This window comes from Argopecten irradians, chromosome 13 (assembly GCF_041381155.1).
Source record: "Argopecten irradians isolate NY chromosome 13, Ai_NY, whole genome shotgun sequence".
NCBI classification, from domain to species: Eukaryota; Metazoa; Mollusca; class Bivalvia; order Pectinida; family Pectinidae; genus Argopecten; species Argopecten irradians.
In genome coordinates, this window is record NC_091146.1 from 8,583,696 (window position 1) to 8,606,798 (window position 23,103).

Genomic DNA, 23,103 nt, shown 5'->3' on the forward strand with positions numbered 1-23,103 from the left:
GGTCATTAATTTTCACAACTTTGGTAGCCCTTCATCCCAGTATGCTACAGGCCAAATATGAGTACTTTAGGCCTTATGGTTATTGAGAAGAAGTCGTTTGAATGGAAAGTTTACGCACGGCGCACGGCGGACGGCGGACGCCGACGGACGGTGCATGATGACTATAGGTCATCCTGACCCTTCGGGTCAGATGACCTAATAAAACACAAATACAGAAAAGTACAAAAAATTGTAATTTTATTCGTCCATATTTTCTCTACAAAATTCTTTCCTCATCTTCACAAAACATATTACAGACATGATGATAACATTGACATTGTATACATGACTTTGGCTGCTAACATATTGTCGCTTGGTTGGTTTATATAGGGTCACAGTTCAAACTTGTATAGGTATCGACTTGTGAAAGATTTGTATATCCTATAAACTTTTAGGATTTGCTCAACTCAATGAGATGTTTTATGATAGAAATTTAGTATATAATGTTGTGGACAGCTGAGCTGGTAAAGTTGTTAAAATGTATTTAGTTCCACTGGTAGCCGGTTAGTGATCTTGCCACTCTAGTCTCTTGTCATCAAGTTCGCGCTCCGTCGCACAGTAAAAGTCCTTATTGGTTTAACAGTTTAGATGGTTGCAACTTCTAAAGCCAAAGCAATTTAGAATTTTGAGTTTTTGGTTTATATGTAAATACTCGTATGAAACCTTACAGAATGAAACTGCGACCCTTTATAACAAATAAAGGAAACATGAAATGCATGAAACTGGAATCAAAGGCAGCTTTATCTAAAGATGATTGGGGGACAAAGGCAGCTTTATGTAGTGTTGATTGGGGGACCTCCTGGATATATAAGGAACACAGCCGTGTCTCACTCTATTTGTGAATAATAAAATCAGTCAAGCGTCATAATTGGAATTTCAATGCCTTTGTCAAATTGATGTACTTAACATTAAAATTATTATTTTTTATCATTTATTTCAAAATCTTTATTGGAGTGTCTAGATCTATGAACAATGACGACAAACATACGAAACATAAGAAACGACAAATGGTTAGGAGAAAGACATTATAATAAAATCATATGTCAATAAAACCGTGGAGGAAGACACAGAATGAGTTTTTGTCATCTTTCGTTTCCAGTTTCAATGCATACATTAAATAATACCATCTTTTCCAAAGAATATGGCAGACTTTAATCTGTAGTTAACATGTATGTAAGTTTCACCAAAACATTAAAGATACATTTCCATCGGAGAATAGTAAATGAACGATATGAATATGAACTCCATGACATTAGTAAAATTGGAACGATAATTCATGAGAAACATGTTGCGTTTTCAAGTAAATTACCTTCAAACCTGGCCTTAAATCCTTACAAAACAGTATACTACATTAATGTTTCTTTGTTTCTCAACCAACGTCAATAATTGTATAGTATAGAATGATTCAAGATGAAGTAATGCACCTTGGTTTCATTTTCAATCTTATTTACAAATAAATATTCACATGTAAATCGTCCGTCGTGGCATATGGTATGAATTTATTTACATACATGATTTACAATACTGACACAAAACTAAGCTAAGATACCGTTTTGTTTTACAAAATTTAAAATCATCAAAATGAACACGTAAATATAAAGCATTCGACATTTTGTATGTCAGCATAGACACGATTGAAAACGTATAATTCGACTGAACAAAATCATTTTATTTTCCTTAATCATATATTTACCAAAATTTCCCATTATTTCCGAAGTAAGCACGGCTCTTAATCTACCAAGACATCAATCAAAACAGTAACGTTTCTCTATGCCTTGCTAAAGTTTCACCAATATCTTGGTTTTGTTACTGGTTGTCGGTAAAGATCACCCATAAAAATATCACTAAATCAAGTCTGGAACACGTTTCTTGGGTGAAATTCCCTTGGTTTTACTGAAAATTATATAACGAAATCCCAAAGCTACAGAATAATGATATTTCGACAGATAACAACTTTAACAACCATACATTAAAGCCGAGTCGAGATGAATTGTTTTAGTACTTAAATGTGTAATGTTTCCTGGACGAAAACTGTTTCCATGGTGAATTCAAAAAGCACCAAACAACACCTGTTCCAAATACTAAAATGTCACACGCCATCATAATAATTCTTCATGCATAACGATACATTATAAAAATAATCAATCTTGTACAAGCTCATTTACTTCCTAACAGACACGCCCTAATACACACACAACCACGTGATCACTTGCTTCCATCGACCATTATACACTCACCAACACTCTATCCCCAGCAGTACCTCTCACAACCTCGTACACCGCACACTGCTACGCCGCATGTGTTACAAGTATAGATATGCGTTCGTATGTTACAATTGTTCACATTTTAATTACCAAATACGTTAATGTACAACGATATGGCGGCCTATTAATGGTAACAATACAGGTAATGCATTGAAAACAAATGATCTGTAATCTCCACAATTAGGTAGGACTTTCAACTCTTCTTTCATTTCTTATGATAAAATTAACTTAACAGAATCATTTCTACAAGTCCATGGTTGTTATCATATAGAAACCATATTTTAAATGGAAACAAGTTTAGCAATTTTCGCGCTGGCATAAAAAATGCAATATTTGATCTCCACTGAAGTTTCTAGACACAATGATATAAAATGTTACCGTGAATCAACTACAAATCATAATCTACTGTTGGAAGTTCTAGGTTAAAATTAGAGAAAACAAATGTATTTCTGGTAAATAATTGATCTTTTGCTCTATTATTTAATCGAACATCATACCCGGAAATCCCTTCATATGATAGGAAGACATTTCAAACAAACAAATAAATATTATAATTTGTTGATGGGAATATATCATATCTACTACCCACATGAAAAGCATGAAAGAAAGCTGAATGGTCTCAATTCACAAATTCACATATTCTCAGATCTTGAAGGATAAAAAATGAATTATATAGTGGTATCAACTGACATGGTGGACAGCACATGGTGATTTATAAACACTGAAAACTTGTGACATAATCACTAAAATATTCTAAATGGAAACAAAATTAGAATAAATCCTAAAAACAAATCAACAATCATATAAACAGTGTTTGACAACCTGGGTGGGTTCGCGTAAAATAGATAAATCGATAAAATGATATAAAAAGATAAGAAATGATTTGTTCGTTTTGGCTTGTTTAAAACAGGTTCACTTTATCTTTGGTGACTGGACACCGCATTTTTTCCGTTACAAAGCATTTCATACAAAGAGTTAAAACTTGGCAAACCACCAATTGTTCTTGTGTTCTACTTCCAGTGTGAAGGAACGCAGGTTAATTTCTCTATTTTATTTTGTTGCCAAAAGCATCAATAAATATCAGGCAAAATTATTAAAATTCAGCAATATTCAGTAGAAACAATTGCGGATAAAACGGTAAAAGTTAAAAAGGATTAATTAAAATCATTCGTTAATAAACAACAGACAAATGTCTACAATTGTTGTAAATAATTTTCGTTTTTAATTCCAACTTGATATAAATATAATACGGATTAAAATCATGATGATGTCGTCAGTGGGATGGTTTATAAAAGATCCACACGCTGGTAGTGAAGACGCCGCTACCACGTCGTCATTTTATAGGTATTACACATCACTATATACCTCTCATTCTCAATATTCTCACATCTAACACTTTCACCTCAATCACATCCAAGTGAATAAATCTGAGGAAGATCTAGTGTCGCTGCACTTGGTGACATCTTCATAAAGTAGACAGGAAGTGACATCATAAAACACAGCAGGAAGTGACAGCATTAACCATAACAGGAAGTGACATCAACATAGCCACTTCAACAGAAAGTGGTTATCACTCAAACCAGGAAGTGGTGCCATTTTTTGGCGTCACCGATTTACAATGAAATAACATAAGAACAAAATGTAAGAACATTGGAACCTTATGTAAGACCGATGTCATTCCCTATGATAATGATGTGTTTGTTGTCAGCAGCTTGGGCTCTGTTGTCGTGACTGAATACACAGCCAAATGTGCATGTAATTACACTACATCAGGAGTCAACGACGTGTTGAGTTACAAAGATACAGAAAACATTGAAGTCGTATAAATACGTTATCTGTCCTTGTCAGGGGAGATGAATGATGCACGCTTTGGATGAATGAACCTGCACGTCTGTGGTGAATAGTGTTGACAAATGAGTTGTCTGCCCTTTTATGGCGTGGAATATGGAGGGCTAGCATTCGAAGTCTTGTTGTGTGATTGCGTTTAAGTCTTTCATCAGACAATCAAGATTGGCCATCTCTGCTGTCAGTTCCTCTGTACTAACCGACTTCTGAAACAAAATTAAATATTAAAGTGGTATGAAAGAGGTTTTGAGCGGGACATGAAGTCAAACTGAATGGGACGTAGGTTATTTCCTTGGAAAGTAAAATATTTAATACTTTCTTGAGAACTGAGGAGAAAAAGAAATACTTGAAATATTTAAGACAATTTGGTCACTGCGATCTCGAATGAATGTCAGAGAAATTTAATTAATTTATCATACTTGGAAGTCCTTCCTCCTGGGTATCTTGCCTGGTCAACTACATGTAACAGACCCTTAGGTTTTTTCTGTTAATGGGAAGAATGCGACTGCATGAAAGGTTAATGAAATACAACAAAGTGAGAGATCGAAAGTTGACTCACCTGGAGATCTGGATCCTCCTGACTGCCCTTCAGCACCACATCAGGGGCCTTAGGGGTACTGATGATGGGCATCGTTGTACGTGGTTTAATGGGCACGCTGGATATAGGTGGTGTAGGCTTCTTGTATGGACTAGACGTCTGTTGTGGCTTTACTGTAAACATATTACACAGTTATGGAAGACTCATCCACTGAGGAGGAACTCTGGTTTTACAAATATCAATGGTGTCAAATAGTGAGGACAGCGTTGTCGTTTTAATCACCATGACAAATCATCTATGAGGTGTTAGCTCATAACCCAAAAGTGATGTTTAAGATGGTTCAATTTGAATGAAGAAGAACGACTAAACACGGAGAACAGAGTTTCACTATCTATATCAGATTGACTACCTATAGCGCTGGTCTAAACCATTTAACTCATTCCCCGGTTGACACATTTAGAATCTTCTAAATCAAGAACAAAACTTGAAATTTCAGGGGTGATTTGTTTAAAAGTTTTGAAAACAAATGATGTTATATAAAATCTGAGATAATTAACTGAGAATTGAAAATTTCTATATCAATCTGAAATGTCAAATTGAAACCCGTTCTCATGTGAATACCATAAAATATATGTACACAATATCAAAACTACCAAAATAAACAAAGTAATAATGGTAAAATGTACTAAGGGGAAATGTAAAGATAAAAGGAATGTGGTTGTTATATAATAGCTAGCATGCATTCAAACTCTGGAGGTAAGCTATGGGGAATATAACTATACAAGGCAATTTCACACAAGGGAATCACGGAAATGGTTATCTCTCTATAAAATGTAGGCAATTTCCAATAATTTCCATATCTTTCAGACTCTTGTACAATTTCCACATAATAACTACAAATGTCTGTTGACGTTTATGTAACCTATGTGTTTGCATATCAAAGAGTTATATGCCCTTGCTTGTAACGTCATTAATTTGTGAGCGACAATAACGTCTGAAAGGTGTTATGACTATAAACCTGTGATGCACAGTGGGATATTAATCTGTAGCTTGTACATACAGAAGCCATTCTTAATTTCTACCTAACATGTCAGATGTCCATCACAACTCCCGCAAATCATTGGAAATTATGTCCTCCCAATAGTTATTGTTGATGTAAAGTATTTTAAATGGTAAATCACAATCACTACCCATATTTCATACATGTATTAGTCATTAACTTCCCAAGCACCCTGAAAATAAATCTTTCTGCTACACCATTTCCTAACACCCATAAAGCCTTTTCCTGCACCTTTTCCTACAGTTTTCTAAAGAGAATCTTTCGGCTACATTCTTTTCTACTTTCCTTGTCTCTCTTGAAAAAAGCCTTTTCTAACAACCCTTTCCTTTAATCCTGTACAGCCATTATAGATACTGCTAATGAATAGTGTCCCCGCTTTATCCATTTATGACACAGACCCTGGACAGGACATGTACATACCTATTTGGTGTTTTGGGGTGAGGGCGACACTGGACAGGGGATTACCGCCCGGGGGCGGGGGACTGGGCACGGAAAAGCTCCGCAGCGGATGCCGGTGGAGGGATCGGGGTAAACTTTTATGTTCTTCGCACTCGCCAGGTTGCTGTTGGTCGGGCGAGATAATGGCAGTCGGCTGACCCTTGTGGGGGGTAGGGGACAACACCCCCTGGGGGTGAGGATGTGACCCTGACCCTCCACTGGGGGTGATCCCGTGCCCAGCCAGGTGGGGTAGGCTATGGCTCTGCTTGGGGCAGATATCGGGTGATTTAAGGCCTGGAAGTAAATTAGTACACAGCTCATTAGCTAGGCTGGCCAACACAAATCATTTAGTCATCCTGGTGTTCTTTTAGCTCCACAAATATAGTTTAATAGGTGTATTCATTTTTTGTTATGATTCTGTTTTCAGCTTGATTACAGAGATACTGATCGATGATATTCTGTTGAAATAATATTCGGTTTAGTAATTCTGTTTAATTCTTATTAGTTTATTATTTCCAGTTTTTGCCTGGTAAATCTAATTCAAAATGCATCTTTTTTTTTTTTACTATGAATTGGAATTTGAATATCTTGAAGAAATTGTGTACTAATTGTTCAGAATATCAATATTGAAAGACTTCTTGTGGAGTAAGAACAAAAGGAAAGTCATGAAAAGCATGATTTCAGACAATAAAACATGCTCCTATTAATGTGATTGCATCCATGCAAAGCAATATCTGCTTGCAGCATATGGAAGAGGATATAATCATTTTAAAGGGAGGTAAATTTAATTAATTTATTGAATTAAACTTTTGTTTTTAGTATTCATGAAGTATAATATGTCATTTTAAAACTATATTAATTATGTTTTAAATTATATTTTTCGTCCTTTTGGTTAGCTGACGTCTTGCATCTAACTTAATTACAGTTAATCTATATTAATTCTACAAAGCACAAATAATCACAATTTGTTTAGAATCTAAAACTGTTAATACCATGACAGACTATTTGATGTTATAGAATTCAAACTACCAAGCCATTACTTTGAAATTTGTCAAATTTTCAAACATGATCATTTAAATGTTATGAAAAGCTCTCAACAAACATACTGAGCAGCCAATGAAGACATATTGTTATCCCATTCTCAAACACCAATAAAGCTTTACAACACTGTGTTTTGTTCTCTATTTGACATCACTGTATGATCTACGTCCCTCTATCAATCTGCACATTCATGTGTAGTCATGCAGTCCCTCTATATCTAAACATGTGAAGGTGACAGAGCAAATCCTCAAGCAGACATGCTCAGTAAAGATGAACATTTGGTCACTAAGAATACCAAGCTGGTGCCCACCTGCCCTGTAAGCCGTTAGCTGTGTGCTTTTTCAGTATGTTGGAATTAAAAATTTGTGCTTATTGAAAAGAAATGATTACCATTGTTATCAAATGAAAAGACAAATGCTATACAATTATTTCATTTACGATTTGACCTTTTTAATCATTCTTCTCATACCCATGGAAATAATTTCTGATTTATAACACGATGCACACCTATATCATGAAGGATTTAAAAATAGAGATCAGAACATTAAATGCCTAGTTACCATAGCAACCACACATTTTGTTCTGAAATCTCACATGCAAATGGTTACTAAGCAACTTGTTGATATTGGGTTACAGGTTTAGGACAGACAAACACCTCTACAGGCCCCGGTTTATACTACCCACCCCTCCAATCAAATATACCTCCTTCCCGTCACTCCCATCCAAAACACAACATTGTTTATTTGATTGAGATTGAATGAAGAGATCCGTGTTAACTCAAATTTGATAAAACTAAATTTGGAGTATTCTGTTGGTACTAACTAAATCTTAACTTAACATTTTCAAATACACTTTGTTAGGGTAGCCTGAAAACAAAAATGGTTTGCAATGATCCCATAATACATCTCTGACACTATATTGCTAACATACATACTTTTCATTATTTCGAGTCCATCTATTCTGCATCTGTGCATTACAGAGTTATCTGCCTTTGTGGTAAGATATTGATTGTGACATGTGTTTGTGAGCGTAATGCCATGAATGATATAAATAACTCACAAAATAATAACATCAAAAAAAGGGATACCTACCCACAAGGGAGATAATTCTGCAATGTTCAAAGACAGAAGCAAATGCTAATGAACAATTTGTGAGGATGATTGAAAAGTTTAACAGGGAATGGAATACATGCCATAGCCAACTCGTGCGTTGTAATGTTCATCTAACAGCGGTTCATTGACGCTCGATTCATCATCATCCAGGGCTGACACATGATCTATCGGAGCAAGAAACAACGAAAAACAAGATGCAGTGCATGCTGGGAAATGGGAATATCAACTCAAAATCACATAAAAACAACGTAAATTTTGCTTGCATCATGTCTCAAAAAAGTTTTCAATTTTGTACAAACATGTTATCTTCAAAAAGACATCATATACCAAAATTACATCATCGTAGGCATATATGGTTATCTTAATATTATCTTATTTTATCTAGTTATTAATTCAAATTGAAAACTTTTACTCATTCAAAGTTTCTGGCTGGTTCCAAACGACACTCACAATAGTTACACATGTTACTAACATGCAAACGTTTGAACATTTTAGTTTCTGTTTGCTTCTTTGTTTTGTTGCATTTACTTAAAACTAAAAACATTTTTTTTCTTTTGAAATATTTCAAACATTTACTAATGTCAAAGCTTTTCCTTAATGAAATCTTACTTAAAAGTATGCAGCATTAATAACAAATCAAATCAAATTTGAAACCAGCCATTACATTGGAAGCTTGGTAAGCATACAATATATATAGTGTAACACACACTTAAACAGGGAAATCATAAAGTCAAAGAGTACATGCTTTGATAGTTTAGGGGAATGATATTTTTACAAGATACACATGACAGGATAGCACAACAATACAAAACAGTAAGTAAAATGCATTGACCATAAAATGTTATCCAAGGTTAAATAATGTTGGTTCTAAAAATAAACAATATTTGAGAAAAATGTTTGTATCTTTAATTTCTCTCTCCTTGGTCATGAATCACAAAGATGAGAAAAATCCTGTTTACAAGCAGGGGATTTCAAATCTTTAAAAAACTTAAGATAAGAACCATATGTTTGAACAATAGATTAATCATGGTTTATTCTGTTAATTGTAGGAGACAGGTAGAGGTAGGTTTGACTTACAGTTATGGTCCATCCCCATCCCGTGCACTGTAAACAAAGGGCCATAATTACAGGTGAGTGATACAACTGTTTTTAAACGTCTGTCCATTTCACAAAGATAATCTTAACGTGTCATAGATTGTTGGGATCTTGACGGCATTCTTTTTGTTCTTCAGGAAACCACTAAGCCTTAGAATTTAGTTTCACAGTCATGTACGTTGTATTTTTACCATTTTCCTCAATTCTTATTCTCATATGAACCCACCTAGCCAGTTATCTGTCACTGCGACAGTATATTTGAAATAGCTATCAATCAAAAGGCATTCTAACCAATATATATGTTTCAGGGGAAAAGTAATCAAACATCAGTCTATAATGGGAGTCAAGCTCACACATTGATCAAACTAGCAAGATATAGGCCCGAAATCAAGACTCTGACTTCTCATCTTTAGGTTATTTTTCCACTCCATCACCTCGCATAATTCCAGGCAGATGAGTCAGAAATAATGTGAATATGCATTTTGTAAATATTATTTTGGGTACATTGGTATTTATAACAACTCATTGAATTACAAGTTTTCTCACTAAGTGATACACTTCTTCTTACCCGGTACACTTACTATTATGGCCGTGGTCTTGATTTACGCGTGGCGATGTTGTATATGGCATGTTGTACTGGGTTCTGGGGAAGCCCGGCCGCGAGTGGGACATCATTCCGTGTGACGAGTCCATCTGTCCCATCTGACTGCTCTGTAACGCTGTTACCATGGCAATGGCTGTAAAATACATAAACAGTCATTATAAATTGCAGCCTTTAAACTTAACAATCATACAAAGGATGAAATCATCAATACATGCCAGTAGATTTGACTAAGATCAACTTCTTGTTTCCCACTTGAGTTTTACGTAAGAGTTACCCCGTCGATTTTAAATACTAACGTTCTCGATGTGAAGGTTGCGTGTCTACTCCGATCATCATCGGAGGTTTCGTAGCTTTAGGGCGAATCAGACCTGATGGTGGGTGTTGTATTGGCTGTTGTCTCATGGGAGTGTAACGATCTTCATGGGTACCATGGGGGTGGTAGGTTATTTCAGGGTACTCTGGATAAAAGCCAAATTTACAGATGGTTAACACTATAAAGTAACCAGATGTACTGCTCATGATAGGTTCACTATATATATACATAGGACTTCAGATTTAACTGACAGCTACTTCATGGCAATCTAAGGTTTTTACCTCTTCTCTGATACAGACAAGTAATGAAACTAAATTTCTCAAATGAAGCAATGAGTCTTTATAATTTAACACTATTGAACTTTAAGCCCGAGTTTACTACATTAATTGTATAAATTAATAAGGGCTAGCTAGATCATTCATAAATACTAGTTCAGTATTTCCTATTCTGATATTACACTGATACCTTTCCTTACAAAAATAATCTAATGAATACAAATGATTATATCAGGTAAGTAAAATTAAATATCAACCTCAGTTAAGGTCCATAAAACCCACCTTTGTCAATGTCGGGATGATATGGGGGTAACTCATCTATGGATTTATTTCCATCGACTGAATTACGTCGTAATGTACTCATGGTCAGCATTGATTCACTTCTCTCCGGTTTGTCGACGTTTTTGAGTTCAAACTGTTGCTGATGATCTATCCACAGGTCGGGCTTCTTTAAGTCACGCTGGGTTATCTTCCCTTTACTGGGCGACTGTTGCTGAGCCGCTTGACTGGAACCAGATAATAGGATTTATTGTATAACAATTAGGGCAGGACAATTCACAAGCATCATATTAATTGAACTTCAGCACAATCTACAGTAAACCAACTACTAAATTCACATTTTCAGTTGTGGAGGTTATTTTTCACAGATTCAAATCTGAATTGAAAAACTTTCAATATTATCAAAGTAAGAAATCATTGGCAGAGATACACTTTCCTGCAAATTAACCTCTATTAAATAATGGAACCACTTTGTTTTTCTTGTTTTCAATCTGTATTTAATTGAAGATAAGCAGGATTGAGGCTTCAAAATATGCGAGAGATGTTCATAGAGTGAAATAAGATATGTTGATAAGGAGCATAGTGTTAGCAATATAAGATTATTTAAGGGTTGATTGCTAACTTTGTTGCTTGCATTAATTGATGAAAGTTAGTCTTCAGTAAATAAAGTGAACTGTGAGGGTTACTAGTTTCACCGAGGTGGAATGAAAATGTAAATAAAGATGTTTATGATACATACGGCCGTTTGTTGCGTTCTCCGTTGTCTCTCTTCTGACACAACACAATGGCGACTACAATGATGACAATACAGAAGGAAGCCCCCACGACACATGTCACAATGATAATGACGACGTTGGTGGAGAGCCCACCCGCATCATTCTGTTTGTCGTCGTCTTCTTGTGGCTGTTCATCTAACGGATGGAAAACATTTTACCAATCAGTTTATTAGAGACAAAAACTGCTGAAGATCAAGAAATACGGAAAGACAAAACTTCAGTTCGATTCTCTCTTCTTTTTGGATAACAGTAGGGCATATTTTCATAGAAATTGATAGCAATTACAAAGAAAAGAACTTGAACTTAATGCAAAACTATTTTCCCTCATTTACTTCCTTTTGTTTTAGTAACTTTTCAATGAATCGTTATAAAGCAAAGCTTATTATAAATATCATAAAAATGAACCTAAAAGAAAACTCATAATTACAAAAAAAAAAAAAAAAAATCTATATTGTTGATCAGTAAAAATAAGAAGAGAATAAAAACAGACTGAAAATAAGATAATTAAATAATATTTCTTGTTTTACCAAAACTTCGTCGGATCAAGGATTTTCACCATAAGAGATCATTACAGTACACACTTTAACCTATATGAACAAAACCATGAACATCGTCGGCCACACTAAGGCCGACCCCTCATACCAATCCCAGCACACCATGCAGTCTTAGTTCATCCCACCGTATGTTAATAGCGACCTCAGTAATCTGATGTTAGTAAATAGCCATGTCCAACAAGTATATCAACAAATAATGGCATTGCATTTGTACAAATGTGATTGACATGAGTATAGAAAATTTGTGTATCAGGCACGGCAAAACACACAATCCAAATATAAGTGAGATTTTTGTTTAAACAACTTTTATCTTGACCTATATCTCAAATCCAGAACAACCAAAGGAAAATAGAGTTGTAGTATTATATCAATTAATAAAAGGATCTAAGGGGCTAACCTGCATTCCTAATAAGGGAAGATAATTCTTAATGCTGTGTAATACCTTTTGCATCATAACTACCTAGCCAATATGCTATCAGGGAAGTTAACTCTTTACTGTCTTACCTGTGTGCTATCAGGGGGAATAAGTATAATGTCTCACCTGTATTTTGTCAGGGGGGACACTTGATTACCTATTAGTTACAAAGGGATTAACTCTGTACTGCACTATGCATATGTTGTCTATGTTGCCTTGTATTTGAACTATCATGAGGAATAACTCTGCCTTATCTATTTGTTTTCAGGGGGAAGAACTCTGTTGCAATGCCTTTGAACTAACAGGGGGGATAACCCTGCCTTATCTATTTGTTATCAGGGGGAAGAACCCTGTTACCATGCCTATGAACGATCGGGGGAATAACTCTGAATTATCTATTTGTTATCAGGGGGAATACCTTGCCTGTGAACTATCAGGGGGAATAACTCTGTTGCCATACCTATTCATTATAAAGAGTAAAAACCCTGTTTTATCTATTTGTTATCAGGGGGAATAACTCTGTTGCCATGCCTATAAACTCTCAGAAGGAATAACTGCCTTATTTATTTGTCACCAGGGGAAATAACTCTGATGTATTTGTTATCAGATGGAATAAGTCTGCCTTATATATTTGTTACCAGGGGGAATAACTCTGTCTGATATATTTGTTATCAGATGGAATAAGTCTGTATATTTGTTACCAGGGGGGATAACTCTGTGCCGCCTTACCTATATCTTTGACGTTTGGGTTGTAATTAATCTCTGGAGCTATAAATTTTGGGCTGATCTTTCCTCCACCTGTACCATCTTCTACAAAGCACAAAACAACAACATTTCCAGACTGACCGCGGTCAGTTTAAAGGTGGACACAGTGACCACCTCAGTATAAAAACCACATGCTTAAAAAATATTTTATTGGGTCACAAATTGCATATTCATCACAATATGACTTGTGTATAAGGATCACTTCAATTCCTAGATCAATTTTTCTTTGTATGGTTTTTATAAACCGGTTTAAGTGTTAACACGAATGTGGTCTCCATGGACCTTGATTCAGGTTAATTATGAGACAGTTTATAATTTGATTATCCAAAGCATAGACAATTTAATTTTAATGCCAAAGTTTATTTTACCTTCTATTCAAACCATAATCTGGTCTAACCAACTTACCATACTAAATCTATATAAATATTCGACTGTTTCAGCTTGGCTATTCTTTCACGAAGATATGTCCATTTTTTTTTTTATTTATTTTTTTTCATATAGCTAATCACTGTGTTAGTAATAATTTCCGTTGCATCATTCAATTTTCTTTCTGAATTGTGCCAACAATCATTAAGAGTAGCCTCCCTTTGCCCATGCAATGATATCATGCTCCCCACACCAGTATCTATACATTACACATTACAATAGACATCCGAGAAACAATCAGTCATATTAACAATTACAAAATCTGAAATTACAGTAACACTTTTACATAATTACAGCAATTTGAAAATACGGTATCATTTTCAGTATTATATTCGATCAGAAAGAAGATGACAATATCTAAGATGCTACACTGAGACTTACTAGCAGGAGTTTTGTAGATGATTGTGTCAGACATGGGTCCGTAGCCCTTGCTGTTCCTGGCCTGTATCTTGAAGTAGTAGGTGGTGTCCGGCGTGAGACCTTTGACTGTGGTGGACAGTTTCTCTCCCAGTACTCCCTCAACAACCCACTCTATATCATTCTGGCTCTGGTCAGTTGTATAGAACAGCAGATAACCTGGACAGAAAGGTCAAATACAGGTCAAATAGGTCATAGACAGAAAGGTTAAATACAGGTCAGATAGGTCATAGGACAGAAAGGTTAAATACAGGTCAGATAGGTCATAGGACAGAAAGGTCTGCAGATACAGGTCAGATAGGTCATAGGACAGAAAGGTCTGCAGATACAGGTCAGATAGGTCATAGGAGAGAAAGGTCTGCAGATACAGGTCAGATAGGTCATAGGACAGAAAGGTCAAATACAGGTCAAATAGGTCATAGACAGAAAGGTTGAATACAGGTCAGATAGGTCATAGGACAGAAAGGTCAAATACAGGTCAGATAGGTCATAGGACAGAAAGGTCTGCAGATACAGGTCAGATGTCAGATAGTAGGTCACATATTATTTTTAATCATTTTTTCTGGTCAGTTGTATAGAAAGGCAGGCAACCTGGACAAAAAGGTCAATAAAGGTCAGATACAGGTCAAATGGGTCACAGGTCAAATAAGTCAAACAGAGGTCAAATATTACATCACATATTGTCTTTAATAAGTTTTTGTCTTTATGTTTGTTACTTGACGTATATTGCAAGTATAAATCCAGGGGAAAAAAGTATGATGTATGTGTATTTTTTATAATTTACCTGTGATCTGCCCATTGGGTTTCTGTGGAGGCTGCCAGTTCATTGTAACCGCTGTGGGATTGTCCTCTTTTGGAACAGGGGTCAGATCTCTTGGTACAGTAGAGGGCGCTGTGATAGAGGATAAAAATAGAAGTCGGCCATAATGACAATGAATCAAGAAGTAAAACTTTGGCTTTCAGAATTATGTCAAACTTGCTAATCTAAGGGTTTAAAAACACATAATTCCAAAGCCACCTCATCACAATTTGAACACTGAAATTATATTTTCATTTGAAATCTAATTCATTATCCTCTGGTAATTTTAATGGTTTGTTTAAGTGAAAGAGACTTAACTTACAGGAACAGAGTAATCCAATGGAACCTTACCTGATTCCTGTGTGACATTGATTTCACTCATACTCCAAGTGCTCTGGCGACGACCTTTAATGACCTTGACAGAAAACTCATACCGCGTGTTGGGTTTAAGGTTGTCGATATGAGCGTTAAGGTCAGTGGAGTTGATAGTCTTGTATCGTTTGTTGTTATTTGGTAGAGAGGTGTAACGGACAGTGTAGTACCGACTGTCAGTGACCGTCTGGGACTTCCCTAATGATGTGTCCGCCCAGGTCAGTACCACTGTTGACGATGATAACACAATCGTTTTCAACCCAACAGGAGGCATCATGGGAGTCACTTGTTCTGTCACTGAAACACAGAAACACAACTAATTCAGACAAAAATAACATTCCATGTTATGTCATTTTTCAATGACAATTAATTTTCAGGTTTTCAAAATGTTTATCAACAAGACAATTTTTTGTTTTACTTTTTTCTCTAGAGAAAACTGTTTACTACTTCTATGCATTATTACATCTTCACGATTCTAAAATTCAAGAAAAAGCTATAAATTATAGGGTGGCAGACTCAATGTTTCACAAGATTTATCTCCTTAACCTGGTAATAAATCCATCAGAGAAAATATAGCTAGAGTGATCTTCCTTACCTATAATACTCTCTATAACTCTCTCCCTTAAACTAGGGTGATCTCCCCTACCTGTACTTCTTTCCCTTACCCAAGAGTGACTCCCCTACCTATAATTATCTCCCTTACCATAGAGTGATCTCCCCCTTACCCTAGAGTGATCTCCCCTACCTGCACTCTTCTCCCCTACCTGTAATTATCACCTTTACCCTAGAGTGATCTCCCCTTCCTATAATTATCTCCCTTACCTGTTTCCTCACTAGTAACAGCCGTTTGGTACTTGGGTTCTCCGTCACCTATGTTATTGAAGGCTAACACTGTGATGACATACTGCGAGGCTGGCTCTGTGGAACACAAATAGCTTTTATAATTAACAATGTATCAGTTTACTCAATTGAAGAAAGAATTTATATTTGATGATTTGTTATTGCAAAACTAACAAAAAATAACTATAAAATGTTTGGAACTGTACATTCAATCTAGGATCATACCAAACCATATTGCCAGTTAGATTTTTTCTAAAAACATGAAATGGGTTTTTTTTATTTTTTTTTTACCACAACAGTTTACAAGTATCATGCTGGTACCCAAGATATTTTTAATGTTTCCTCAAACATTTTGATTCTTCAAAAGTAATATTTGTCACTGTGTAATATTATTGCTTAAATGTTATCTGTAAAAGAATTATTGATACGCAAAACATTTATATATTGTCTAAGCATCACAGCAAAAGTATCTTTATCAGTCCAATAAATCTGCCTATATATAAGGTATTTATTTAACTTTAACATCTAAATTTGAAATATTCATGTATTGAGTCAAATAGACATTAATACAGTGTAAACTGTCAAAGTCGTCGCTTGTCTCACCTGCACTTCTGTGTATTACAGCTTAATTGTATGACACTTTTCTCCCTAATTTATAGTAATTAAAGCCTCTATAATTCAGAAACCTGGTTTATACCAGCCAAATACACTGGTCCTAGAGACATCCGTTTTAGACAACTTACACCGTATATATATCTGACTTACGTAAACTTGACTTTCCATTGAGACAAGTTATACTGTATATATCTGACTTACGTAGGTTTTCTATAGTGTATACATGACTGTCCGCATCCAATGTCAGTCGGTAGGAGTCTGGTACACCCTTACCATACCCCAGTATGTAACCACGAACTAAAATCTTGGACTCCGGATCCGGGGCAGACCACGACACTCTAATGGAAGTGTCGTATGGCACCACTCGTATCAGCCGTGGAGGTGGAGGTACTCGCGTCTCTGTAAAAATAAACACATTTATAATGGGTGTCAGGCAACTCTAGGTTGGGGGAACTTGATGCCTGGTTAATATATATATATAAAAAAAAAAATTTCAATTGTCATCAAAATAATTTCTGCATGGAATACAGATAATTAGGACATGTACATTCTTTATTAATGAGAGACAATTTATACTTCTTTAACAATGTTTTAGTGTTTAAACACTTCTGGTCGCAATTTCACAAAACAAAAATTCAACAGAGGTCACATAGGGAGAGAAAGTTATGTTTTGACTTGAGTCTGTCAAGCGATCGAGGGTGTTTTCTAATACATTTAGGATGTATTTAATGTTCACAGACTAATTATGTGATACACAGTTTCACTGCAAGGCCTCATCAATTAAAGTAAAAACAATTATGGTTTACGTTTTAGTTCATTAGGTAAAATTTGTGTACAGTATTTTAACAATTCATACAACAATGAATCTAAAATAAGTACCATCCAGGTCGTCGCGATACGTGGTGGCTCGGTGCCAGCGAACGTAGGGTCCACTCCCATTGACTGTCAGGGCTGCAATCCTCACCTAAGACAAAAAATACAAAATATACACAAAATCTTTCATTGTATTAAAAAAACATGGAAATCATTAAAGAAAGAGAATAAGTTGAGGTTAACAGTCTGAATGAAAAGTCAACATCATCATAATTTTATTGTAAACACCAAATTTGACAAAAAGTAGATTTTTTTTGTCTTTACTACAGTTTGAAGAAACATTGGAATTTGCAACTCAAACAATTGACAATTATAATTTCAATATTTTAGGGAAGAATGTGATATTGATTGTCAACGTTTCCTTATAAAGACAGGGAGACACGTACTGTCACCTCAAAGTCATTATACCTGGTACTCTGTGTCCTTCATGAGGTCTGTGAGGGCATACAGACGTCTGTTTCCATCTGTAGTCACAGTCTTAGCTGCACGATTGTCACCGCGTTTCTTGTACTTTATTTTGTATCCAGTGATGACACCGTTTTGTGAATCAGCTGGAGGGGGTTCCCATCTCACAATAATACTCTGTAAAGTAATCAAAGTACTGTAAGTACTGAGGGAGATACAGATATGTAGTCAAAAAATCCATAAATATTGGAGGGGAAAATACAGATATAAAAAGGGGACAGATACTGAGGGAGACATTGGAGGGGATTGAAAGGACATCAAAGTTTTGTAAGTACTGAGAGATAATGTAAGGAAATCAAAGTACTGTAAGTACTGAGGGGATACAGGTGAGTAAGTGCTGAAAGATAAATTAAGGAAATCAAAGTACTGTAAGTACTGAAGGGTTACAGGTCAGTATGTACTGAAAGATAAAGTAAGGAAATCAAAGTACTGTAAGTACTGAAGGGATACAGGTCAGTATGTACTGAAAGATAAAGTAAGGAAATCAAAGTACTTAAGTACTGAAGGGATACAGGTCAGTATGTACTGAAAGATAAAGTAAGGAAATCAAAGTACTTAAGTACTGAAGGGATACAGGTCAGTATGTACTGAAAGATAAAGTAAGGAAATCAAAGTACTTAAGTACTGAAAGGGATACAGGTCAGTATGTACTGAAAGATAAAGTAAGGAAATCAAAGTACTTAAGTACTGAAGGGTTACAGGTCAGTATGTACTGAAAGATAAAGTAAGGAAATCAAAGTACTTAAGTACTGAAGGGATACAGGTCAGTATGTACTGAAAGATAAAGTAAGGAAATCAAAGTACTTAAGTACTGAAGGGATACAGGTCAGTATGTACTGAAAGATAAAGTAAGGAAATCAAAGTACTTAAGTACTGAAGGGATACAGGTCAGTATGTACTGAAAGATAAAGTAAGGAAAATCAAAGTACTTAAGTACTGAAGGGTTACAGGTCAGTATGTACTGAAAGATAAAGTAAGGAAATCAAAGTACTTAAGTACTGAAGGGTTACAGGTCAGTATGTACTGAAAGATAGAGTAGGGAAATCAAAGTACTTAAGTACTGAAGGGTTACAGGTCAGTATGTACTGAAAGATAAAGTAAGGAAATCAAAGTACTTAAGTACTGAAGGGATACAGGTCAGTATGAACTGAGAGATAAAGTAAAGAAATCAAAGTACTTAAGTACTGAAGGAATACAGGTCAGTAAGTAACGAGAGATAAAGTAAGGAAATCAAAGTACTTAAGTACAGAAGGGATACAGGTCAGTATGTAACAAGAAATAAAGTAAGGAAATCAAAGTACTGTTAGTATTGAGGCGATACAGGTTATCAAAGGTCAGTAAGTACTGAGGGATACTCTGCAATATCAACAAAACACTCAAACAAAACACAAAAGTATTGATGAACTATGTACACACATTCAACACAAATTCAATGGTCTAGCCTATCCAAAATCTAAAGAATGACAAATATTGATAGTTTGAATGGTTAATCTCCTTAATATGTGTTTCTTTTCCTATGTAACTATCATTATTTCAGAATATGAGACATTTTGTAATGGGAATACCACAAACAAAACCATCAGTCTAATAAAAATAGCTGACAACTGCTCAAAATAGATTTTAAACATACAGAGCAAAAGTTAAACCAAGTGGTATTGAGGTAGAACTATCAATAGTAATTACATTGAATATGTTGAAAAAAGTAGTCCAGTGAAAAACTGCATAAATACACAATGACGTTTTCTTTTAAATTACTATAATAGGACATCAGTAATAAATACTAACCTCAGAACTTGAAGTCTCCACTGACACATTTGTTGGCGTGTCACTAGGTTTGGCTGAAAATGTTCGACAAGTGTACTCTTTAGAACTTGTTCCATCCCCAATTTCATTACTGGCAAAAACACGGAAACTGTACTCTCGAAAACTTTTTAGGTTTTCTAGCAAGTATGAGGTATCAAGGACCTCAACCCGATTTTCACCACTGTCTTCACCAACTTCGTATGAGATTACCACATATTTGGTAATGGTACCCTTTGCATGGACAGGAGGTTCCCACTCAACCTGGATTGCCATGGAAGATACTGCAGTCACCTGGACGTTTGTAGGGGGGCTGGGAACATCAACTACAATAAAATATATCTGACAGTGATAATTGTGCCAAATTGGTGTCACATGAATGTTTGTAAAGAAGCTGAGATTGTAGACTACAAATAAAGGTTATAACTGATAGTGACAGAGAAGATCCAAATGTTATAGTCTTTATAATTCTACGAGTTTAAAAATGGATATTCAACATTTTAATAAAAAAATTATAACTCCACAACAAACTAGTTGTCTGAAAGAATAAAATTAGTTCTGAATGAATTATTTACCATCTTTTTCTGTGTTGATAGATATCCGTGCGAAGGTCGGAGACGGTCCGTACTGGTTGTAGGCCCGAAGTCGGAACTCGTATGCTGTATTGGGTTTAAGGTGTTGTATGTTGGCCCCTAATTGTGTGGTGTTCAATACCCTCTCTCTGCAGATAAAGATTGATCAGTTTTTACATTTTTCCTCATAAGCAGTATTTTATAATACAATACACTATTTTCTCATTTACTTCTGAAGAGTTTGGTGTATGTCTTTTCTTATGGAGAAAATGTCATAATTATGCAAAAAACAACATATTATAGTCATAAAAGAAAAATTCATACCAAAGTATTCACATAATATAATTCAAACTATCTTTATACTTAATATCAGTTAATTCATTTACCTTTCTGATCCTAGCTCTTTCCAGTATACAGAGTAGATTAACTGAGTTGCCTCCCCTTCTCCTGTGGATTGTGGTCTGCTCCAGGACAGTGTGACAAACCTCCTGGAAACAATGGCCGCTCGCATCTCTCGTGGCTTCGATGGAAGGCGCGTCTGGTCACCGTAGATTCCGCCTAAATGATGTATAGGCCGTGTGAAGGAAGAAGGGGTGGGAGGGGAGACCACTGGGGAAAAGGGAGGTAATCGTAAAACAAGGGAGGTAAGAAACAAAGCCAACGAACAACACAAATAGAGGTTATATCAAATAAATAAAAAGCAGATTGTAGTTTAGGAAGCCAATTTATCAGGTTCATCTATAAACAGCAGGTAGTGACATGAAAGAAGAAATAGTATATCTTTTTTTCTCTCAATCATCTTTGCAGGTGTTTGATATTCTGTCTTCTTCCATGTCTAATGTCAAGCAAATAGCAGTTACTTTTGATATGAGATAAGTAGCCAGAATACATTGAGATGATTGTTTGAATGATGGTCATGAACAATATAGACTAACATTGTTATTAATGTTATTTGTTATTGGTAACTGGTTATTAAGCCAAATATCTGCCATATGTCTTGATCTGATCACTTGAAGAAATTTCTATTTAACACATATACAAACATTACAAAAACACTCTTCTATCAGCATCTATTATTTCATTATTGATAAACAAACTTGAGACCAATTTAGAAATTAAATACCATGATATTTCATATAAATCTTCAAATGATTTCTTATAATTTCCAAAAGACATTAAGTAGTGGCTAGAAAGAATACTATAGTACACACAATCACAATGTAATAACACAAGTCCATGGTTTCCTGAAAGTTGTTGATGAATCTTAATATGTAAATGATATAAAATAATTCATGAAGTAAAGCAAATGATACATACTAAAATAAGGTAAATAAGGGTAAATATAGTATGTATATAAGTGCCAAATACATGGAAGGAGTTCTTCAGTCTCCATAACACTCAAAAACTGAAAACCCAATTTAACTCCACATAGCCCCTTTCATCCCCATATGTCTGTTCAACCCCCATTCAGCTCCGTTCAATCTTTTTCTATAACTCCTCCTGTTTGACATTCATTGATATTGCACATTGAGTTATTCCTCCCTATTTTTATTCCTCGCCTTGGTAACTATTAGATCTGACCTAATCAATTTTCAGCACCCCTGCTGACTAACGCATAGATTGTATATTAAACTATAAGTATTTCAAATACAATGAAAAAAAATCGAGACTTAAGCTTAACAGTGATTTTTCTCTTAGCATGACTCCCTTAAATCTAAGGTAACATACTGCACTACTTCTCTTCTCTCTTAACAACAATGGAAACCTATAGAAATATTTGGCACTATATACACAAAATCACACATGCTACAGAAAATCAAACTATATGCTTCATGCTACATATGAAACAATATAAAATACAAAAGGTTGCATACTACAGCTTAACACGTCTGTGAAATTAAAGTAAATTACTCAAACTGATAGAGCCATCCATCGTTCTCTTCCTTTTTTGTTTTGGGGCTTTTTAAATTTGAAGACATTTCTATATCAAGAAAGCATTTGAAAAAAATATCCCATGAATGTAATATTTGAAATCTAGGATATTTTTCTGATTTGTATAGCATTCTATCTAAAGGATCAAACCATTCTAAGTCAATTCAGTTGATCATCTTAATATTAATAAATCAATCATAAGAAGCGATTTTAGGATCAATTTTATGCAAATTAACACAATTCTAAATGAGAAAGTGAAAGTGCTATGGCATTAAACACTTTGTAAAGATCCCCATGTCTATTTCATCCAATCCAAACAAATGTATGGCATCAGCAGACAAGAGTATAAAACTTGTTGAAATTGGAGAATTTTTGACCTAACGAAATAGTTTAAAACTTTCTATGTTGGGAAATTATTTGACCTGATCATCAAAACAATTTAAATCTGAGAAGAAATATTTGACCTTGGGAAAGAGGTCATAGGTCATAGAGAATATTGTTGTTATTCTAAGACATTTGCTAAACACAGAGTTAATTGTTTGAAAATAAAAATATGTTTTATTGTGAAGCCTAAATAAT

General features: G+C 35.1%; 1 protein-coding gene across 7 annotated transcripts in view; it reads right to left on the bottom strand.

The window, feature by feature from the left end:
• Window positions 1–220: 220 nt before the first annotated feature.
• The window catches only part of LOC138306007 (neogenin-like), a 165,758-nt gene continuing 142,875 nt past the window's right edge, over window positions 221–23,103 (bottom strand). For 2 of the 7 annotated variants that reach the window (XM_069246322.1, XM_069246324.1), the window contains exons 8-27: window positions 20,979–21,201; window positions 20,596–20,741; window positions 20,006–20,346; window positions 18,164–18,337; window positions 17,762–17,846; window positions 17,084–17,281; window positions 16,250–16,345; window positions 15,407–15,724; window positions 15,041–15,148; window positions 14,221–14,415; window positions 13,378–13,458; window positions 11,643–11,814; window positions 10,907–11,130; window positions 10,333–10,494; window positions 10,014–10,169; window positions 9,415–9,441; window positions 8,418–8,501; window positions 6,167–6,478; window positions 4,708–4,859; window positions 221–4,354 (exon numbers count right to left, since the gene is read on the bottom strand). In XM_069246322.1, coding sequence (XP_069102423.1) covers window positions 4,256–4,354; window positions 4,708–4,859; window positions 6,167–6,478; window positions 8,418–8,501; window positions 9,415–9,441; window positions 10,014–10,169; window positions 10,333–10,494; window positions 10,907–11,130; window positions 11,643–11,814; window positions 13,378–13,458; window positions 14,221–14,415; window positions 15,041–15,148; window positions 15,407–15,724; window positions 16,250–16,345; window positions 17,084–17,281; window positions 17,762–17,846; window positions 18,164–18,337; window positions 20,006–20,346; window positions 20,596–20,741; window positions 20,979–21,201 — 3,353 coding nt within the window. In that variant the 3' untranslated portion in view covers window positions 221–4,255. The remainder of the gene's footprint in view (window positions 4,355–4,707; window positions 4,860–6,166; window positions 6,479–8,417; window positions 8,502–9,414; window positions 9,442–10,013; window positions 10,170–10,332; window positions 10,495–10,906; window positions 11,131–11,642; window positions 11,815–13,377; window positions 13,459–14,220; window positions 14,416–15,040; window positions 15,149–15,406; window positions 15,725–16,249; window positions 16,346–17,083; window positions 17,282–17,761; window positions 17,847–18,163; window positions 18,338–20,005; window positions 20,347–20,595; window positions 20,742–20,978; window positions 21,202–23,103) is intronic. The other 5 variants (XM_069246325.1, XM_069246323.1, XM_069246326.1 and 2 more) reach the window with 5 other exon arrangements.